Below are 22,703 nucleotides of genomic sequence, written 5' to 3'. Positions count from 1 at the left end.
ACTAAGATTCTTTAATACTTTATTAGTTGAAACCTCTGTCTACTCTGCTCTCATTTCAGCTGGGAGCTAAGCCAAGACGACAGATCTACCAACATCAGGGCATCTGACCTACCTGCTTTTAATACTGGTGGAAAATTGTTTCCCCCTCCTCACTTATCTGCATATTTATGCTGTCCCAAGAGTTAATAAAAATAAAACTAATTTTCTTGGCTATTTCTCTTAAGAGTTTCAGATATAAATGAGCCATACCTATTGATTTTAAAACCTGTCAAGTGAAGATATTCTGTTTACCACCCTCTCTGTTATTTTTGGAATGTAATGTTCATCACCCCTCTGAGATATGCATACTTCATCCTACTCTCTATGCAGTATGTAACTGGATTACTTACTGAACATTTCAATCTCTTCTGCATTTTGTTGACAATTCTGCTACTTCATACTGATGAATAATTATCAAGGGATCAGAACTAGATTCTGATGGCTCTTTAAATGTCAGTATCATGAGTTAACCAGCAAAACATAATGAAAATGGTTGATAAGTCTTGAATTAAAAAACCAACAAAACAAAACAGAATATTTTCAATGCTCTCCTTTTGTTTTTAGCTTTATGAACCTTGGATCTTGTCCTATGCTTTTCTTCACCACCTGAGAGCTAGAAATTTGGTTTTATTACTTAAAAATAAAAAGGTGGTGTTTTTATTTTAGTCATATGAGTCCAGAAGTTAGGGGTTTAAGAAAATAGAGCAACCAGCTGGCAAATCTTCTACAGCATCACCCATCTGTAAGATTAGCAACACTGAAAGGCGCAGTTACAGTACTATCACTGGCAATGGAGCATCTGCCTGTTTGATGAATAATGGGAAGAACTGGTTTTCTTTTCTAAGTGCAGACTCTAGCAAGCTGGTTCATGTACAGCCCTGGCATTCAGTCCAAACTGGAAGCCTCCAGCCCCTCCTGTGACTTGTTATAAGTTGTTCTGTGAAAAGTATGCTTCTTTACTGTTAGGGTGGTGAGGCACTGGAATGGGTTGCCCAGGGAGGTTGTGAATGCAATGTTCAAGGCCAGGTTGGACGAAGCCTTGGGTGATATGGTTTAGCGTGAAGTGTCCCTGCCCATGGCTGGAAGTAGATGATCTTAAGGTCCTTTCCAACCCTAACTATTCTATGATTCTATGATTCTATATCCAAACTGCTTTCACACCTTGGTGCTTTCAGAGCCCAGGACAGGGGAAATGAGACTTCTGTGTTTCTACAATCTTCTCCAATATGGCCCTTATGTTTAGTCTGCTGCCCAAAAATGCTCCCTATTCTCATCATTCATCTCAAAGATTTTATTTCTTTTGGGAAAAAGGGCATCCGAAAAGGTTCCTGCACCGGTTAACCGCATCTACCCCTGTCCAAGCTCCAGCAGCCTCGGCAGCAGCCCCTAAAAGCTCGCTTTGAGCTCCCTCTGCTGCCGACCGTTCAGCAGAAAACCTTTCCAGCGCGGTCGTGGCCTCAGCAGCAGCGCTTCTCCGTGATGGTCCTGCTCAGGGTTTGCTTGTCACTTGGCTGTTGACAGGCGATGAGGAAGGCGTGAAGCCCTTGCAGTTTATCACGCCGTAATCTGCCCTGCAGGCCCCCATTCTTGCAGACATCAGTGCTCAGTGTTAGGTGTCTCTGCCCTGGATGGAGCAGTCGCTGTCACAGTCCGTAGTGGCCGGACTGACACACAGCCCACCTGCACCGCCCTGTCCCGATCGCCGCCACGCCATGGGAAACGCATTAAGAAGCATCAAGGCGCGGCAGCAAAGTTGGCAGGGTCCGATCGGCGGAGGCTCGGGCTGAGGCTCCCGCGGGCCTGTGCGGGCCGGGGCCGGCGGAAGCCCGGACGGGAGTGCAGGCAGGCCCTGGCCCGGCTACTGGCCCGGTGGGCCCCGAGAGACACCAGGTGCTGCGGGCTGCGAGGTGACGGGCGGTGCCGGGAGCGGCCACGGCCGTCGCTACGGCAGCGGGCGGGCCCGGCCCCTGCCCAGGTGCAGCCGTGCCGCTCTGCCCGGCCTTTTAGCCGCAGCCCGGCAAGGCTGTGGTCGCGTTCGCGCTCCGCTGCTCGGCCTGGTCTCGGTGTGTGAGTGGGGCTGTGCGGGCCGGCGGAGGCGGGAGGGTCGGGGAGCAGCCCGCAGGAAGTTTAGAGCAACTTTCCGCTGAGTGCGCGGAGCGCCGGGGGCGGGTGTCCGGGCTCGACTTTGAGCCGCGCTGAGGTGAGGGGAGAGCGGGCTTCGGCGGGCTGGGGCACCGCGGGCTGTCCCACTGGGGAGCCCTAGGTTCCGTGTGGTGGCCGCTGGGCCGGGGCTCGGCCTGCGGGGCCTCCGCCGGCAGGGAAGCGGTGCTGCCGGCACGCCGGTGCTGGCACCGCTCTGGGGCGCGGTCTGGCTGCTGTGGGGGCAGCACCCCCGCAGTGAGAACCGCCTCTCACCTTGGGGCTGTGAGGCTGTGCCCGAGGAACGGCTGCCGCCCGGCGAGGCGGGTCTGAAGGAGGGGAGAAGCGTTCGGACCAAGTGCGCGCCCCCCTCTCGGGGAGGTGATGTGTGCGGGGGCGCTTGGCCCCGCTCCCCTGGGGCTGCACCTTTCTTGGGGGTGCCAGCTGCTGCTCTTCCGTGTCTCATAGCTTGAAACAGTGAGAAATGCCTCATAGTGAGGTAAAGGTGCTGTTTGAAAGCTGTCACTGTGGTATGTTAGGTATACTAAAAAAGCCCTTCATCACACTGCTTAGTGCACTGATTCTCAGTAACCTGATAGAGAAAGACTGCTTTGTCAACTGGGGTGGAGGGAATAGTTGAAAATTAAGCAAAGTATGTCTGCTGGTAACATGACTATGTGCTGTAGCATGCTGGTGTTTACTGTTTCTTATACTGATCTCCCTTTAACTGGATGTAGGTCTCTTAAGACCAGCAGAGCAACAACAGGGAAAATGACAGTTGTGAGGTATGAACAAGGGTCAGAGCTGACAGAAGCATCCAGGTGAGTGAAATGAACGGTACCTCTATGTGGGTTTGGGATTGAGGTATGCTGTGTGTAGTCCCCTGCCTAGAGTTTCTTAGTACTGTAAATGTAACAAAAGTAATGGTGGAGTGCTTGAAGTTTACATAATTTATAGTGTTTATGTTCTCCCACCCCAATGCTGTTGCTTGAGAGGAGTCATATCTTTGAAAGAAATATGCTGCTCTGATTGACTTCTTGAAGTTGTTAAAAAGTACAGAGCACCCAGACCTGATTTAATAAGCTCATGGGATTGAAGCTCACTCACTTCTAGCATCCAGAAACACTGTTAAGGTCTCTTGTAGAGCAAGATGTTCTTGTTCTGCTCTCCCTGAAAGCCTGAAGTCTGAAGTCCTGTTTAGCTGCGAACAGTCAGAAGAGCTTATGCTTTGATGGAGAGCGTGTGGGGTAGAAACAAGTTATTCTAGTATATCTTTTTTTCTCTTCCACCTGATCGTTAAAGACTGGATATAGTAGCTTGTGGCGGAGAGCTTGGTCCAGCTTAGACAACAAGTAGATGTAGATTGCTTAGCAAAACAAACTCCCACTGAGGAAAGCATCATCTAGGACTGAATTCTTGTGTGAGAGCACAATGGAAGCAGCATGCTTGGACTTTGCTCTTATTTTCTTTTGTGTTAAAGATTGGCTTCCTAACCCAGACCACTAATGTTGTTCATTCTTGTTTTAATCACAGTAGAGGATAAGAAGGTGGCTTTTGGTGCACTTCATATGCCTATAAGGATAAGCAAGTGACTTGCAGCAAACTAGCTGTAGCAGCTGTTCACTGAGTGGAATCTACCAAGTAACTATCCCATAAGAATAGCTAGGAAGCAAAGCTGAATGGCTGTACATCACTAGAGCTTTGCTTCAGTTCTAGGAACAAAGTGCAGATACTAGCATCTGGTGATGCTGAAGTTGAAAAAATGAGCTGTGAATGCCAAAACTATTGGGATGGAATCTTTTCTCTGTTCTGCCCAATACTGAGTGCAGCTGGTGAACCCTCAGTACTGGTTGCTGAAACTGCATGCTGGTGCATGGATGATTACTTGGGTCTTCTGAGTTGTTACACCAATGCTTCAAACTAATCCTAGGTTGCCTCAGAACAGCATGGAAACATCAATATTGACCATGTGTATGTAGCTGCTGCTGTCCAGGAAGCAATGATGCCAGAGACAGCCACAGCAATCACTGTGACTGTGTTGTTATACAGCATAGTATTTCTCTGGAGAAGGCTTAATTAGAAACTCCTGGATTTGGATGTTACTTTCTCTGAGGCTATCATGTGGCCTTCAGAGCTTCTCAAGTGGCTGAAAAACCTAATCTAAAGAGATGCTTTTAAGGAAGTTATGGCAAGCAGCCACTACAACCAAAAAGTGCTGTTCTAGCACTAGCTCAGCTGCTGCTCTAGTCTTCCAGTTTCCGGTCTGGTATCCTGCCCTGTACAAAAACATCTTTGTGCTATGGCTTTTCCTGGTGAAAACATTCGTTCTCTGAACAAGTAGTATACTGTAATAGCATTAATGTCATTTGGACTCTTGGAAGCAACTTTGCGTATAGATATATGTTTCCTTCCAGAGTCTGGACTGTTAAATCATCAGCAGACTTTTCGATGCTGAACTTCAAAGCCCTTATCCTATTGCTGAACACATGTTCCCTTCCTCCTCTAAAAGAAACTTTTGCAAGATAGATTGCTAATGGGAACTAGGTCAGTACAACCCAAAAGGTTCTGCTGTTCCAATGTAGAAGTATTTCTTCCACTGGTACTATACTGCTACTCTGGCCCAGTCTGCTTCTCACTGCTTAGCTGACAGTTAATATTCTTTTCTCTGGAACAATGAAGGATAACTATATATTAAGTTGACTTCTCTATCAGTATGTGACTTGTGTTATTCTTTTCCCAGCTCTCCAACAGCGGAAGAGCCCACAGTAAAGATTGATGATGGCCATGATGAGGATAATGGACCAGATGGCTATTCCAAGTAAGCTAATAATATACTAAATGCCTAGTGTCCCCCTAAAAGTGGAAATTGTTGAGCCAAAGTAAGCAGGTAGGTGGCTTGCTGAAGTAGACATAAGTCCAGTGAATCACTCGATACTGACATTTGCTTTAGTATATAATAAAGACAAGTAAGTTCAGAAAGCCTCTTTATGCCTCTAGAAATGAAAGCCCAACCTAAGAACTAGCTACAAGTCCATCATATTATGGAGAATGCAAAGTCCAAACTACTTTAAGCTTTCCCAAAAGAACGATTTTTTGGGAGAGCACAGAAGAACAAATGCTGGCAAGAAAATAAGATGAATGAGTATCTGAGGTGAATAAGCATCATGCCCTCAAGACTACTAGTGGTTAACTCTGTTCTTGAAGTAGTTATTTTCTAGTGGTGTTTAGTTTTTGTCACCAGATTACTAACTCCTATAGCATACTTAGTTGAGTCACTGACATATTGACTTGTTTCTCTGTGCAGCTCAAGAACAGTAAGTCTGTTCTCTCAGGTCTTCAATGTGACAACACGTCTTTGTAGAATTTGGGAGTTGACATTTACAAATGTGTTTTACAAAGACCTTTAGCTAGGTATGTGAGCAAATGTGCTACATTTTCAACTGATGTAAGATGTTGGCAGGCCAAATTGGAGTGGTGTGTATATATTTCAGTCTTTAGTGCACCTAATAAAGGTACCTGTCCTTAGGCTATGGAATTTGGAGTCTAGGTATACCTGCTATGTTTGCATTGCAGGTATACAGGGAGAAGAGACCAACAAACTGCTAGCACTGCAATAATTACACTTCCTCAGATATTGGGCATTCATAAATGCAATGAGAACCCCCTGTATACTAGGTTGCCTTCAAGACAAGACCTATTATTGCATCCTTGACTTCCATGGGAAAAGTGTGTACTACAACCGATGTATATTTCCGCTTAAGGATGCAGGTGTTTGCTGGTTAGACCTTGAACTTAATAATGAGAGGTGTGGGTTAATTTGGTAAGGCCAGCAAGATGCTCCCTCATCACTTCAGAGATACCTAGCCTTGTCTTAAATTGAGATGTTAATGATATGCTCAAAGTGAAATGCAATGCTTGAATTACCCTAGAGGAAGCAAGTAGCTTGGACAGTGTCACTGAGGTGCAATATGCATTACTGAGCTGACAAAGGCTTCCTATAACAGTGGTGTCTCTAATGGTGGGGAGAGGAAATGTAGTAGCTGTATATAACAGGGAAGATAAGATAGACTCTTTAAAAGAAAACACATGTCCAGGTATAACACTAACAGTAGAACCTACCAGATGTTCTGACATACTGACAAAAAGTACCAGTAGGTACTTGTGTTTGCATATCTAAGAAAAGACTCTGTACTTGCAGTAGTTAAATAATCTTGGTATTATTTAACAAACTGGTAATCTGTTTTTCAAACTGTCAGAACTTGGCATTTGCAGGTAGTTGCTTCCACCTTAGTTCTTGGTGTAGCCTAAGGAGACTTTCAGCTAGTGAGACAATTACACAAAGTTCTAACTTTAAACCAGAAGGCTTAAAGCACACCAAAAAAGCAACACATGATAATATGTAACTGAAAACAGAGGTGAAACCCTACTAGGACTGGAGATAGCCCTCAGTATTAGGAGAATTTAGCTTCAGCTCATTTTCTTAAAAGGCACTAAAGACCTCAATCTGAAAGCCAAACTGGTATTTCCTTCTAATGGTAGAAGAGGTATTTTTCTTCCTCTATTCCAAGAGTACTGGAGCTGTTAACAAGTGCAGCTTTTTCCATGTCTAGAAAAAAAAGAAATGTCTGATATAATAAGCTATATCTTGAACAAGATGACACCTTACGAGTTGTTTATCCTTTAACCTTCCTCTTGACCAATAGCTGTTATATAAGCCCACTTCTTAATGCCCAGTTATAAGCTTTAAGCCAGACTTTTAGTGTCATTGGAATTATGACACTGAGTAGTGTTATGCATACATGAATACTATTATGCTTTTAGGGGCTGATGAGTACTGATGAGCACTCTTTCTATGAAGTGGTCAAAGCATTGCTTTCAAGTACTGTCTTAACCTGTATTCTTCATGAATATGACTGGATAATCTGCTCTTAAAGAAATCACTGTGATACAGAATTCTAAACTGAAAAGAATGCAAATAAAAGAATGTAACAGTGCTTTTGTGGCTAACATCAATAGCAAAATGTCACTTGATGCAACTTCTCTTCTCTTGCAGTGCACTTAGGAGAAAAATTTCCCCATTTGTGATGTCGTTTGGATTCAGGTAAAAGTTCATGCCCATGATGATACGGGCAAGACAGAAACAGTCCTTATTTCTGGTGTGATAACATGGAAAGTTCCTTGAACAACAGTGGCTCCAGCCTGCTCTGTATAAAAAGTACTGAATCCTATACCCCCAGAAATGATGACTTGAGAAATACTTCGACTGGGAAACAACCCTTAAACAGCTAGGGCTATGTTCTCCAACCAGAGCTGGAAGTCAGAACTGTAAATGCTGTTGACCTAGATAAAAGCTTTTTAATGGCTTACTCCAGGTTGTGACAGCCTTTGAAAAAACAGCTGGTCAGTTATATGCAATCTAGGTGCTGGAACAAGGTGAGCTATTACAGTAAGTATAGTCCCTTAAAAGTAACTGTTTTTATCATGACTATAGTAAGTTAGGAGTGTGAGAGGAAAGTGAGTAAGCTGGAAGACAGCACTGACACTTTTGTGCCTTAAAGTGTTCAGATCTTCAGCACTTCTAGGTAGCTGTGGAGTATAGGTAAATAAATACAGCTGAGTCTGGTGTAAATACACAGTTCCACGTGGATTATATACTCTATGCAGATCACTTAAATGCAGTTGGAATCCTGCTTTTACAAGTATGCTTCAATCCTGTATATAAAAAGGCATACTTTTCTGGAACAAATTAAAACAAAAATCTGGGCTTGTACTTTTTGGTCAAATGTCAGCAATTCATTCCTACCTCTTGAGCTCACTAGTATCTTTCTTTTTGCAGAGTATTTGGAGTTGTGCTTATCATTGTGGACATTATAGTTGTAATTCTGGATCTGGCTATTGGGGAGAAGAAGGGTGTTAGAGAGATCCTTGAAGGTGTTTCCCTGGCGATAGCACTCTTCTTTCTCATCGATGTTCTCCTGAGAGTGTTTGTTGAAGGGTAAGATGTGAGCAAATGTTAAGTTAGTGTGAAAAGTCTTCAAGCTAGTAAGAAAGCAATGCTTCCAGCTTGGAGTGCCAACATGGATGTTCTGTAGGCTAGTTTTCTGGTCATAGACAATGGCCCCATCTGTTCTTGGTTGTGTGTGTTGTCTGTTACCCTTCTACAGAATAATCATGCCATAGACAGGGACACCTCACACTAAACTGTGTCACCCAAGACTCTGTTCAGCCTGGCCTTGAACACCGCCAGGGATGGAGCATCCACAGCTTCCCTGGGCAACCCGTTCTAGTTTAATAATCTGTAAAATGTCTGAGGTATAAGTAAGCACTTTAATTCTATCAGCTTTGCTGTGACTGATATATACAGACCAGGTGTAAGATTATTTTCTTACTGAGTCTTTAGTGCTCAGTGTCAAGAACTGCTTCAGGAGAGCTTGTTTCTAGCAGTACCTATGTGTAGGTGATTCTCTTCCTGAAGATGTATTTCAGTGTTTGTTATCCATATGGGCATCTCTCTAAAACTCTTTTATTTCAGCTTCAGGAACTATTTCAGGTCCAAACTGAATATTTTGGATGCATTCATAGTGGTGGGCACTCTGTTAATCAACATGACATACTCCTTCTCGGGTCTTGCTGCAGCAGATCAGATACCAAGGTAAGAGTGGTATGGCAGTTGTTAAACACGAGCTCTCTTCATAATCTTGGCACATCTAAGCTAGATGTGTGCATTCTAGATCATGAATAGTGATAGTATTTAATGGTACAGACTAGTGAGTAATAGAGACATCTGATTTTGATCTATAGTTGTACTGTACACTGTCCCTATCTCAGTGGCAGAGATGATCTAAGCATACCAGTTGAGGTAGCTAAAAGTGAATAAAGAGGCTGTCAAATGCTCCAATTTAAACTTTTCTTGGGGGAAGGTGAGCAGCAGTCCTGAGAGAGTACGAAGGTCAGAAACATGAGTTGGGTTATAGCAGTAAGTGCAACAGACAGCTGAAGGAGAATCTCCATCTAATGGATCTTGATAGTGTGGCAGCTCTTTCTATTTCTTGTTTCCTCCACCTTGCTTTTCCAAAAGCCCAGTGGTGGTACACATTGGCTTTTTCAGCCATGCCTTGGAAAGCGGAAATATGCTGGTTATGTGCATAAATTAATTCAAGTAATATTTTCATCTCATTTCTGTAGCTTGATCAGATGACAATCTGTGAGAGGAATCCATTTGTGGATGAGATCTTCCCACCTAACACTCCAGTAGTGTCCACATAATCCAACTAATTCCCAGTAACCTACCTGGGATTTATCACTTTTCTTTCTTCTTAGCCTTTCCTCAAGAAGCAAACAGCAGTCTTAGAGCACCTGATACATTTCAGAATAATTAGAATTTGAGCAGCTTTTATGTGGATAAGAGTATATATGTAACAAGTGAAAATTCAGTGGCAGGCCATAAAGGTAAAATGCCCTGATGAAGGAATATGGTCTCATTTCTAATCTTGTCTAGCTGGGTATGCACTGGGATAAGTTACCCATTTCCTTGAAGTCTGACTTATAAAAAAGAATAGTGGGGAATGAGAGCTGGGTCTAGGAGCTAACGCTAAACTGGCTAATTTCCTAAAGGGCAGAATGCAAACTGGTTTAATTTTTGAGAGATGCTTCTCAGAGTTGTGGTTCAGGCTGGGAAGAGGGGCTTTGAGTCTTCATTCCACTGTTGTTCCATCTCCTTGGCTTCCAGCTTCTTGGCTGCTAGCTCCAAGGGAGATCTGTTTGAAACTAGCAGGGTTATCGTGGGCTAGGAAGAAGCTTTGGGGGAAAAAAAATTAAACTCTCTTCTGGGTGTCCAGGACAGCCTTGTTTTACTGATTTTAATCTCTCCAGTGGAGAGCAGACTGTCTTTAACTGGAGGTTTGTCTCTCTTACTGCAGGTATTCACCAGGATTCTTGCCTAAGTGTATCAGGATCTGAAATAAGTGCATGTGCGCCTTAAAAGCATATGCTCACTTAACTCCTGCAGGAGTGAATGTTAGTTTGCCCTAGTCCCTCAGGGTATGTGAAAGCAGCTGCCCCTGTTCAGTTGCTTCGGTAGAACCACTTGCATAAGTATCTTTCCTGCTTCAAAGTTCAACGGCAGTTCAAAGTTCCTCAAACCAAATCATCTGTTCAAGTTGCTAAATGATTAAACACAGGGTTTATACTGATCTGTCCTCAGGTTTCTTAAGGCATGACCCTGTCTAGCTTTTCTTTTCAGCTATTTTCAGGTGGTTACTTATGTTTAAATATGTAGTTGAACAAGTTTCAAGGAACAAGAATTTGGGGTTGACATGGGTAGTGGTACAGGAATTTGTTTCTCTGCAGAGCTGCCTGTGAAAGTCTGAGCAAGTAGGGGATTTCCTAGTTCTGTTTCCTAGTTCCTAGTTAGCTGTTCAGAACATGTACTTCCCAAAAAAACCTCAACAATGACACATGGTATTCTTCAAGCACAGTATTCTTTCTCCAGAATCATCCTGAGAAGTCCTAGTTAAGTATATGAAGAAAGCTTTAAATTCTGAACTTTTAAATAGCTTTAAGCTTTGCATGTAAGTTTAATTGTGTTAATTTTCTTTCATGGTGAATCTGACTCTCATCTAGAATGGTCACTCTCTTCCGAGTTCTGAGGATTGTCATCTTGATAAGAATATTTCGCCTGGCTTCACAAAAGAAGCAACTTGAAGTGGTGACCAGGAGAATGGTAAGTTGGCCTCTTGCTGTATCTAGGCTACTACTACTGTTTCCAGCTTTTTCTCCACATAGCCGTCAGTAGTAGCAAGACTACCCACAGCCTGTTGGTCTGCAACTGGATAATAGTGCCTGAGCAGCACATTTGTTTAGTGTGCATGACAGGGTACTGAAGCTTTGCCTCCAACTTCAGCATAGCTAATCATTCTTAACTTTGCTCAAGTAAGAAGCAGCTTGACCTGAAAGGTCAACATACTGAAGTGATTGCACCATCAAGTGTCTCAATTAGTAATTTCTAATTTGTGTGGTACATAGACTGTTTTCCCTCATATAGAGGAGGATAGGAATTTTAATGCTTTACTGCTTATTCCAGGTGGAGACAAAACAGCCTAGCTGTTGAAGCTGTATCTGTTGTGAATGCCTCTTATTTTTATCAGGGAACTAAAGTGGTACTTGAAGCTTCAAGTATGTCCTCTTGCTCAGGAATAAGCAGTCTTGGTTATGCTGCCCTTAACTTTCTTCTTCCTTCCTTCAACCCCCAAACACTCAAATAGTAATGATGGGTTCATAACTGCAGTGTTCTTTACACTAGAATGAACTTTGATACTTCAAAGTAAAGTCTGTACAGAGCTTCTACCTAAAGTTAATACAAGAAACAGTCTTGGTTAATGCTGTGAACTCTGCTATAGTGAAATTAGGCTCTGCTACTTGACTTGACTTCAGACTCTAGATGGTTGGTTAAGTTCTTGATAACGGGCAACACTTGCTGATCTCTGGCATTCCTCTGGAAGATTATCTTTTCTTTCTTTGGCAGGTCTCTGAAAATAAAAGGCGTTATATGAAAGATGGCTTTGATCTGGATCTCACTTATGTTACTGGTTTGTAGAAACAAATGAGACTTTGCAGCATGTTATATCCTGCTAAGACTAGTTACTTGGTTTAGTGTTTTACATGAAATACAGGCAATGTTTTAGAGTAATGAAAATTAAGTATGAAGTCAATCCAGGCTTATTCCTTTTCTGTGGGATTTTGAAATATGGATTCCTGACTCTGACCCTGTTCTCAAAGATTAGCCTTCCAGGAGAGGGGTCATATGTGCTGTATGTATTGACAGAAATTCTCCTGAGGCCTAGTGGACCAAAACTGAGAAACTGACTTAGTTGTTTGGGTTTTTTTTTTTTTTTTTTTATTCTGATTCTGGGAGATTGATGCATGATAGTAGCTGATACTCTGGGAAGCATTATTGCCTTGCTCTAGCTATGCTAAATGTAGAGCAAAGGCTCTTGGAAATTAGTAGGTTATTCTTATAATTAGGGTAGGAGTAAGCAATTTCATAATGGTATGGCTCTCAATTGTGTAGTTCTTACATATGGGGAGGCTTTCCCTTTTACTTCAGCTTGCTGTCTTTTCTACAGATCGCATTATCGCAATGTCGTTTCCATCTTCTGGGAAGCAGTCTTTCTATAGGAACCCTATAGAGGTAAAAACCTCTCATTTACTAAGTTCACTATTTCTGAAAGATTTTTTTTTTCACTTCTGGGTTCCCACTAATTTGCATGTGGACTAGATAAGTCAGTCCTAGTTCTGCTGGTTTGGCTGGTTGGAATGACTAAGTGATAGTCTCCACTGTGCTGTACTGCTTGTGTGTAGTCTCTCAGCTGAGCCTAGTGGGATGTATCTCACAGTGTGGACACACTGGTATTCTGAAGCTCCAAGTCAGTTTTGTCGTAGGCTAGTAGTAGTGTGATTGATAAGAACTATCTATTCATCTAAATGAAGATGTTTAAAACATCTGTATAATGCTCTTTTCATAGCTATGCCAGCTGATATTGTAGAAACATATAGGGCAGAGAAGATGCAGTAGTACTTCTACTCCAGGCAAGAACCTGAACTGTTGGGCTGGAAAGGCCTGCTGTCCAAAGGCTATTTATGAATACAGTTGCTGACCCCACCTGGGCGTTAGAGGTTGAGTTAGCAGTGGAAATACAGAGTAGAGACCTAACTACTCTGAACTCTTGTTGCTTTAGGAAGTTGCAAGATTTTTGGACACCAAACATGCAGACCACTATAAAGTCTACAATCTCTGCAGTAAGTATACTTAGCTGCTGACTACATTGAAATACAGCTAAAACAGAAAAACATCTCTTCAAAGTATGCTGCTGATAGTAATAGATCTCAGAGAATATATAATCTGTCAAAAGGACATAGGTGTCTCTAATTACCATCTGTCCTGAAAGTGGCTGTTGACTTTGAGTATCTAATGCTGTCCTGGAACTTGCAGAAGAGGTACTGCAGGCCTTGCAGTTTAGGCTTCCTTGTTTATGCTGAATAATTGCCTTAATGTTCTAAAACATTTTATTGAAAAATGAAAGTGGAAAACTAAACCTGAGCTAAAAGTTGGAGTGATGTTGGAGGATTTCCTAATGAAGGATTAGAAGAATGAAGTGGAGCAATAGGTAAATGCTCTTCTATTTAGAGGTGGCTAAAAATACCCCAGAAAAGTACTTTAGAAACAACTATCCTGTAGCTCCTGCTTCATAGCAGAGCTGGAAGCAAGGATATGATAAAGGAGCACTGACGCTTGAAGTCCTGAAAGAGCAAAATTGTCCTCTGGCCAGCAGAGGGATAGATAGGGATCACAGATGAGCCATTAAGGTTACCACTCTATCTGATGGTTGCTGTGGTTGACCCCGATAGTACATCAGAACACTGTCAGATACCATAATAATCCCTATGGAAAGGAATGGCCATCTGGATGTGGAGATGAATTTTAGCTTAAGTGAGAGGTGTGAAATTAGAACCTATGCAAGCATGACTTTAGCTAAATTACCTTTTTTTTTTTTTTCTTTCCTCTTTGATCTGTCTGTCTATACTACTGTACTTTAAACACGAGTATATGCTCAGATGAGCAGCTCTGTGTCACCAGCCACTGTATTTGTAATCCTGCTCCCCTTCCTGGCATAACTTTGGATTTTAATTTGTAGGTGAAAAAGGCTATGATCCGAAGTATTTCCACTACAGGGTAGAAAGGATCTTTATTGATGACCACAATGTCCCAGCGCTACAGTGAGTCTTGTCAAGAAATGCATACATCATGGTAGCTCTATGTAGGCATTTGCTTTGATCTACTGACTTTCCTCTTATCTAGGGACATGCTGAAATTCACTGCCAGTGTCCGTGAATGGATGAGTCAAGATGAAAAGAACATCATAGCAATTCATTGTAAAGGAGGCAAAGGTAGGACTGCTCATGTATAATTAGTGTATACTACAAATTACACTTTATTCTTATCATGGCTTCTTTTGATATGTGGCCTTAAACCATAACATGAGATTGGTTTAGAGCATAACTTGACAAAATCTGCAGACACTGACTAGCGACAGTATAGTACCATGTGTTTAGTATCTCACAACCCCATTTCTAGGTAGCCCAAATTGGTTTTTTAATCTAAGGTGGCATCTGATCTCTTAATGTCCTTCAGTAACTTCCTGCTGTCCTGGCTGCTGGGACAGCAGTTCCCCAGGAGAGGCTGGGGATAGGGAGCTGCTGGAACTGATACTGTCACCCACACTGAATATCCTGTATTGAAATATGCCTCAAGCTTTTTAATTGCTGTGGGGGAAAGGGAGGGAACTGTGAGATTGTTCAGGTTGGAATAGATTTTTAATATCATCCAACTGCCAAGTCTACCACTAAACCATGTTCCCAAGTGTCACATCTACACATTGCTTAAATACCTCCAAGGATGATGACTCCACCACTTCCCTGGGCAGCCTCTTCCAGTGACTTGACAACCTTTTTGGTGAAGGAATTTTTCCTAATATTCAGTCTAAACCTCTCCAGGCACAACTTGCTGATCAGCATTCCTGCCCAACTTTGTGCTGTCTGCAAACTTAAGTGGCGGTGCCCTTGATCCCTTTGTCCAGATCATTGATAAAGATATTAAACAGAACTGATGTAAAATATATATATCTTTTATGTCAGTTATAGAAATATCTTTAAATATCTTTATATATCATATAAAATGATATTAAGCAGGCCCCTATACTGAGCCCTGGGGAAACACCACTTGTGACCAGCTGCCAACTGTATTTAACTCCACTCACTAACACTCTTTGGACCTGGCCATGCAGCTGTTCTTTTTTACCCAGTGCAATACACCTGTTCAAACCATGACCAGCCAGTTCCTGTGGGAAATGGTGTCAAAGCCTTTGCTGAAGTGTAGGCAGAACACATCCACAGCCTTTCTCTCATCTGCTATAAGTGGGTCACCTTGTCATAGAAGGAGATCGGGTTAGTCAAGTAGGACCTGCCTTTCATAAACCCGCACTGACAGGACTGATGTCCTGTACATACAGTATACAGAACAGGTTGTCCTGTATGAGCTGTGTGGTGGCACTCAAGATGAAATGCTCCTTAACTTCTCCCTAGGTGTTTTAGGTACTGCTGGACCTGAAGTCAAGGTACACAGTGTTACGTGATAGAGCAATGTGGTCTTACGGGAACAAGACAGTTAAAGTTACTGCATATGAGCTAACCTGTGGATGCTGTCTGCTACTTGTGGTAGTGCAGGAGCTGTTGAAGTGGATAGATAGCTGTGCAAATAAACTGAACTTCCCTGCAAACATCTGCTGTATCTTTAGCCACCTGCTGTTATTACTGCAAGTACTTGGCTTAAACTAGTGGTTACTTAACATAAAGTCTCCCCCAGTCTCAAATGTAGCTTAAAGGTTTTGCAAAACTCAATACTGAAACTACCTGCAGGCTAAAGCCAGTTTGAAGAAAAGTGTAGAGAGGGATGACTTGAACTCTGAGGTTTTTTTTGTTTTTAAACTCAAAGCTGAGACAATATAGAACTGTTGTGCTAGCAGTCTTGATGCCTTCTTAGTGAGGTTGGAGGTGGAAAAGTTGGGGTAGAGAGGCAGCTCTTGACTTAAAGACTGGCACTTGACAATGCTATAGCCTCATCTAGCCGGGTGTACTTAACTCCTCTATTACATGGATTATGAGATACTTCAGAAGCTGGCCACTATCTCCAGTAATATCACAAATGTGGGCACTGCTTTCAAGAAACAAGTTAACAAACTGCAGTATCTTGTCTTAACTCATTCTTTCTAGAAATACAGGCACTTGACTACTGTCACTTAAAACTTCTGAAATGGAAAGAATGGAAGAATTTCATCTTCACAAAATCTCAAATGTCTTTGAACTCCTGTAGATCACACTGTCTCTATTTCTAATGCAGGGAGGACTGGAACAATGGTTTGTACCTGGCTCATAGACAGTGACCAGTTTGAGAGTGCAAAGGTAAAAAATGGTATTTTTTGATTCTTTTAGTATTCAGAGTTCTTTAGAATGTACTTAATTGGTGAAATGCATTAATACATTGCAAGAACTCCATACTGGAAAAAGGACACTGAACTGATGCTTTGTTCTTTATAACGAAGTTCTTTGTTCTTTTTCAAAATAAAGTTCTTGCAAATCTTACTACTAGGCAAGTTCCTTTCTGATGAAGACTATTGTTGATCAGGAAGAATGGAGAAAGTAAAATTGAACAGATACCAACTGAAGCATTCTTTTTGGAGGCATAATAGACATAGGATTTCAGGCAATGCCTTTCTTGAACTGTAGGTGGCTTCTGAGCATGCTCTACTAAAGACAATAGCACTGTTAAGTGGTCTCCAAGTAGTATGAGGCATCAAGAATTGTCCTGACTACCAGTGTTACAGCAAGAAGCCCTTCTGGGAAAAGGGAGAAAAAGCAAGGCCCAGCCAGGACAGATGCATGTGGTCCTTTAGCTTCCCAGGTCCAGTATACCAGTCTGGAGACATGTTCTGCAGATGGCCCAGGTCACTCCAAGTAGTCTGGACTGACTGTGGATCCATTTAATCATTTGCTTTTTCTCAGTTTGCTTTGTGAAGATCTGAACTAAGTTCAGTTTGATCTGCCACAGACCACTTGAATACACGTGGTTCTAAAGCAATTGCTTAGAAACCTTATTGTTCTCCTTCACTCTTTCATGGATGGTGGACTTACTGTATCTGACTTCCTAATTAGTACTTTTTTTATTCTAGTTAAAAGCCTCCTTCAGAAGGTACCAAAACAACTATTGCATGTTTTTACTTGCACTCCCTTACTGGAATTGACTAATAGAATTCTAGCTTACTGCCCTCCCTTCAGGAAAGGGGAATGGTGATGAGATAAATATGTTAACACTTGCAGTTATCTTCCTATGTAGGAAAGTTTGGACTACTTTGGGGAGAGAAGAACTGATAGAAGCACAAGTACCAAGTTTCAAGGAGTTGAAACTCCATCCCAGGTAAGCTTCAGCAGGTCCAGTAACGGTTGCCAAACCAACATTACTCTTGCAACTGCTTATGCCACTCCACCTCCCCTGCCTTGTTTCAGATGTAGGTTCCTACATACTGAACTCCTGAACTTTCTGTATTTGTTCTTTAAAGGTTGGAAGACCATCTAGTGGTAGGGTTGTGCTGCATCTTCCCCTCCTTCACTTTGTCCAAGTATATCCCTTATGCCTTTCTCTGCATAGTAACAAATCTGAATTGTGTTATTATATTATCTTAATTATATAACATAATTTTTATATATATATATAACAGAATTGGTGAGATAAGAGGAGCTTTCAGTCCAACCCCACTGTTCAAGCAGGGTGAGCTAGAGTAGATTGCCTAGAGTTGTGTTCAGTCAGGTCTAGACTACCTTCCCAGATGGGGACTCCACAACCTCACTGGGCATCCTGAAGGGAGCATAACCCTGTAAGACAGCTGGGCTATTATCAAGGATGCACTGAAGCCTGCAGCCTGGGCTGGGGAGGGGCCGTGGCACTGATGTGCCTGGATGGAGAATTGCCACAGTTTAGGGCTTTGCTCGTTCTGATTCACGATGTACTGTGGGGTTCAGAGATGTGAGATGAAGCTGGTGACAGAGGTGCATCAATTGTTGGTATAAAATAGAACTACACCTGTCCTACAGAATACACTTCTGTAAAATGAAAGTGTCTTGTACATTTAAACATTCCCTTAAAAAGCTACAATAAAAAAAGCTCCTCACTTCTTGCTGAACTGAAGTACACAATTCCTCTTGGAACATGAAGTTTAAGTAATGCTTAAAGTATAGATACTGGATTTGTCTAGATTGTTTGAACTGGGAAGGGGAAGGAGAACAAATGGCTACTTTCCTCTCAGCTTTGCACTTAGAGCTAAGAATTTATGATTAATTAATTAAATAAATGAATTTAGGATTTTAATTTAGATCTTCTGCTTTTCTTTTGCCTAGAATTAATCTGTGTGGGTTACAGAAACTGCATAATTTGTCTGGGTTTTTGCATTACAGAGTAGGTATGTTGGGTATTATGAGATCCTGAAAAACAAGTATAACTTGAAACTCCCACCAGAGAGACAACTCAAAATAAAAAACCTCAAAATCCACTCTATACATGGTAAGAACTCTTGAATTTGGGCATTCCTCTATCCTACTCCTATTGCAGGCAGCTGATGTCTACTGTCTGTCTTGCAAAGACCATGATAGGAATGTAGATTTACTGGGATTTGAGAATTCCAATGGCACAGTTAAAATACAATGAAAAGCATTTTGGAGTGAAATTGCCCCATGTGTTCTGTCACTTGTTGGGTGTCTGATCCAATGGTGGCTCACATACAGCCTGCTCTGTTTTGTAAGGGAAATCACTTTCCAAGGGAGATTAACTCCACATGTGGAACTTGATAGCTACTGTTCCTGCACATGTGTACTGGTAATCTTGATAAAAGATTGTTCTAGGGGACTGCTTGGTCTTGGGGACTTCAGGCTGCTGTTCTTGTTCAGTTGGTGGAACCAGACTCTCCATTAGTCTGTTCCTGTTTCATATCTGCTTTGAAATACAGCTTTCAGCCACTGAATCTTGAGCTACCTTTAGGATTTGATTTCTCAAGTCTATTACAAGGTATTCTGGAAAGAAGGCACTTTTGAATGGGATTTCACTTGGTTTTCATGACCACTTTTGTTTCCAGCTAATGTATGTGCTCTGGTATAAAGCAACTCTTTCTTTCCTAGGAGTTGGGAAAGGCAATGGAACTGATATGAAGGTGCAGGTCATAGTGAGGAAGCAAGTTGTACTAGAATGTATATGTGCCAGTCAAGGAAACTGCAAGGTGAGCACTATGAAATCATGTCAGTTGAATCACAGAAGATGAAAGCTGACTCAGAGTTCAAAAGTGTCTTCCTGTAAAAGTTAAATATTGGATGTAAAACTGTCAGATTAAATGGATATTGTAAATTTTGAGAGGATGAAAAAGCTAAGCTTTGCTAAATCACTATCTTACCACTGCTTTCCTACAAAAGATTTCCCTAGAAGTCACTTAAATACAAATAGCTTGCTCTAAGTAGCTTAAATTGTGGGCTTTTACTGTAACACTGCTATTGTGTTTGTATGCCGTGAATGAGTAGCAAGGTACTGCCATGAATTGGTCCCTTCTCTCTCTGCTGCCATTTTTTCATAAAACTAACACTTCATTCTGTTATCCAGCTCTTCTTTGATGCTGAAAGTGACTCTGTAGTCATTGGCTTGGAGGACAGCCCTGTCATAAGTGGTGATGTGAAAGTCAGATTTGAATCGCGTTCAGTAAGTATAACAGTGTAAAGATCTTTGCTTGAGTGTGAGGAAAGGCTGTGGTTTGCACTGCAGCTAGGTGCTGACTGGCTGTGCTGTGTGGAACAGAATCTGTGCTCTTCCCCAGTGACTCCTGCTCCTCCTCTGGCTCCACTGCAGTGAGTGGTGCAACAAATGTTGCTACATCATCCTATGCAGGCAGGGGAGACGTCTGGCTGTTCATATAGTACAACCAAGACATGTTAGTTGAACACCTACTAGACTAGGTTGCCCAAAGCCCTGTCCAGGCTGGCCTTGAACACTGCCAGGGATGGGGCAGCCACAACTTCTCTGGGTGATCTGTGTCAGTGCCTCACCGCCTTTGTAGTGAAGCTTTCCTAATACCTAATCTAAGTCTCTCCTCTTTCAGTTTAAGCAGTTCCCCTTGTCCTATCACTACATGTTGTAAAAAATTTCCCCTCCAGATTTCTTGTAGGCCTCCTTCAGAGAAAATAGTGATCTGGGTGTGATGCTGGGCTCTTCAAGTGTACTGGCTCTGGCACTTTAGCTTTGTAAACTAAACTGAGGATGGGTGGGTACTCTTGCTCTGCCAAAGGTCCTATTATCTAACAGAGTCTCTGTCCTTAGGATCTTCCAAAAGGCTATGATGACTGCCCATTCTTCTTCTGGTTCAACACTTCCTTTATTGAAAATAACAGGTAAGCAATCACAGTGAGTGCCTTGAGATAACTTTTAGTGTCTGAATGGAGCTAAAAGTTCATAAGCACAGTACTAATAGCTGAGATAGCTGGCTTGTCTAGCCTGTTGTAGCTTCTGTGTGGGTACTGGTCTCTGACTTTCAGCTGGAACTTAAGAGCAGGTAGTTGGTATGTAGTTGCTTGCACTGTGCCAAGTATTTTAAACATGTGATATCTTAATCAACTTAATCTATTAGACTTTGCTCAACATTCCATTATTAATGAACTTAAATTCAAAAAGATAATGTTGACTTTCAAACCAAAGGCAGCTTGGCCATCCTCTGTAGCATGGCTGCCTGAGAGGCTAGAACTCATTCAGCAGCTTAGCAGGCAAACATTAAGACCAGAGTTAGAGGTACTGATGCTTGTGATTCCAAAGAAAGGCTCTTTGACTGCTTCTCATGCTTTTATTAGGAATTACTGTGGTGGCTCTTGTTGAGATTAGAACTCCTGGGGGTGGTCTAGCCAGTGCAAGTTGGGTTTGCCTGCTTCTCTAGGGAAGTGATGTAGAGACAGGAGATCCTTCTGTTACCAAACTAGCCAGATCTAGACAGAGGAACAACGAACTTCACATAAGGATAATTACTGTGTTTTCCATAATAGGAACAGGAAGGAAACAAGTTTAATTTAATTGATCCCATCAGAGCATGAGGAGCAATAGCCATAAGTATGTTCATAACTCCAAACCTAATTTGCTGAGCCAGTATTTATTTCCCTTTCTGCCTAGAGAATTCTGGTAGACCTAAGGTCACTAGGCCTGGTCAGAAATCAAACTGCTGTTAAGGCAGTTTCCCTGTCTGGGTATCTCAAACTCAGCCAGAGCTGATGTGCAGGTGCTATTAAGTGATAACTAGACATGAATTTGGCAAACATTAAATGTGGAGAACATACCTGATAAGCTTCATGAGTACTGAATTGAATCCTTGCAATTAGGAAGGTCAGTTATTAAATTCCTGCCACACGCATCCCACTGGGAGGCCTCTAGCTGAATGTGGCACAGATGTTACTCTAACAGTCTTGCTTTGTGGGGCAGAGGAACCTGACCCACAAGGCTGTGGAGCTGACTGTTTCTCAAGTTACATCAGATCCAAAGCCCTGTGAAGAGGGGCATGGCTTCTGTCTGAATTAGAGATGTATGGCTATAGTTAGTATTCTAGGGCTGAGCTTGGAGTTCTCTTGGCTGACTGAGAGGAAAACTGTGGTTTAGGCTGTAAGATGTGCTGCTGAATTTTGTCTTTCAGACTCTACCTTCCCAGGAATGAGCTGGATAACCCTCACAAGTCTAAAACATGGAAAGTCTATAGTGAGACATTTGCTGTGGAGGTGAACTTTACTGAACCATAAGTGGAAAAAAGGGGAGGAAAAAAAAAAGGCTGAAAAAAGGGAAACATGTAAAATTAATCTCTTTTCCTGGGGAATGTCTTGCTGTTTCAGTATACAATGAAGTGGTTACATTTTGATGTACTTAATGTATTTCTGTGTAGATACAACTTATCAAATAAATTTACATGAAGTTCTGTTGTGCAGAGCAATAATCCTCTGAAGTTACTTAGTGTCAGCTGACTGTAGTGCCAATGAGCTTTGGATCCTTTGGCGATTAGATGTTTCTACATACAGATAATCCCTTCTTTATTAAGCTAAGACAATTGTCTTCAAGAATATTAACCTGATGGTGAGTGGAGACCAGCAGTTTGCAAGAAGCTGCTGGAAAAATCTGACACCTTCCTTCAGCATCAGACTTTTCCACAGGTAAGCAGAATATGGGAATCTGAATGGAGACATTGTCTACCTGTGCCAGTAGAGGTCTTGGTACTGAACCACTTCTCATTAGAAATCCAGCTGACTCTGGGGGTGGTTTGCTCCTCTGCTGTTTCTCTTCCCCGCAGAGGACTGAGATGGCCATATGCCCAAACCCTGGATCTCATCAGTTCATGAGCATGCCAATGTGCTCTTCTGTAGATTGTCTTCCTCGATGGGAAGCATGTGTTGAGCTATTGCTTCTGTAGTTGTCTTACTGTTAGGATCCAAGAGTATGGGGGAGGGACACAGCTTTCCACAGTTAATACCTAATTAATGAAGTAAGATTTCTCTGAATCAGCTGTTGGAAGCTCCCACAGTGCTGGAAGGTGCTGCTTTCAGTAGTGTACTTCAGGTGTGGAGGCTTGAATGACCAACAGTATTCCACCAACTGTTTGCAGTTCTAGGTGCAGGATACTGAGCTTGTGTCACATGTAGCCCAAGCTCCTTTGCAAAACAGGTCCCGCTAGAGGTAGCTCACAAACCAGTTATGTGTATCTCCCTAGACAGGGCTCTCACACAAGACTTACTCTTATCACTGCTCTTCCTTCCAGACTGGGATTTTGCACGTTGCAGACTGTAGCTGCTGCATCTTGTCCTGCTCTTGTGTATGAGCCTGGCTCTATCCCCTCCCATGAAGGAGGTAACTGTAGGTG

The 22,703-nt window shown here is 42.3% G+C and overlaps 1 protein-coding gene across 4 annotated transcripts; it reads left to right on the top strand.

Moving 5' to 3' along the window:
- Window positions 1–1,520: 1,520 nt before the first annotated feature.
- On the top strand, window positions 1,521–21,604 carry LOC101880752 (phosphatidylinositol 3,4,5-trisphosphate 3-phosphatase TPTE2). Of its 4 annotated transcripts, none has more exons than XM_034060143.1 (19): window positions 1,521–1,929; window positions 2,916–2,999; window positions 4,919–4,996; window positions 7,232–7,279; window positions 8,015–8,173; window positions 8,711–8,830; window positions 10,801–10,900; window positions 11,702–11,765; window positions 12,303–12,367; window positions 12,915–12,975; window positions 13,872–13,953; window positions 14,036–14,124; window positions 16,133–16,194; window positions 17,126–17,206; window positions 18,241–18,346; window positions 18,958–19,055; window positions 19,430–19,525; window positions 20,141–20,211; window positions 21,492–21,604. In XM_034060143.1, exons 2-19 carry the CDS (start codon window positions 2,950–2,952, stop codon window positions 21,592–21,594), a joined length of 1,533 nt encoding a protein of 510 aa, XP_033916034.1. In that variant the 5' UTR covers window positions 1,521–1,929; window positions 2,916–2,949; the 3' UTR covers window positions 21,595–21,604. The 4 variants fall into 4 exon arrangements, with proteins under 4 accessions (XP_033916034.1, XP_033916035.1, XP_033916032.1 ...); XM_034060144.1 differs by lacking the exon at window positions 1,521–1,929 and adding an exon at window positions 1,961–2,102 and having other exon boundaries at window positions 8,729–8,830; XM_034060141.1 differs by lacking the exon at window positions 1,521–1,929 and adding an exon at window positions 1,961–2,102.
- Window positions 21,605–22,703: the final 1,099 nt, after the last annotated feature.

Source organism: Melopsittacus undulatus, chromosome 2 (assembly GCF_012275295.1).
Source record: "Melopsittacus undulatus isolate bMelUnd1 chromosome 2, bMelUnd1.mat.Z, whole genome shotgun sequence".
In the NCBI taxonomy this organism is placed as follows: domain Eukaryota; kingdom Metazoa; phylum Chordata; class Aves; order Psittaciformes; family Psittaculidae; genus Melopsittacus; species Melopsittacus undulatus.
Note: the sequence above shows the minus strand (reverse complement) of the source record. Positions and strands in the feature narration are given on the sequence as shown.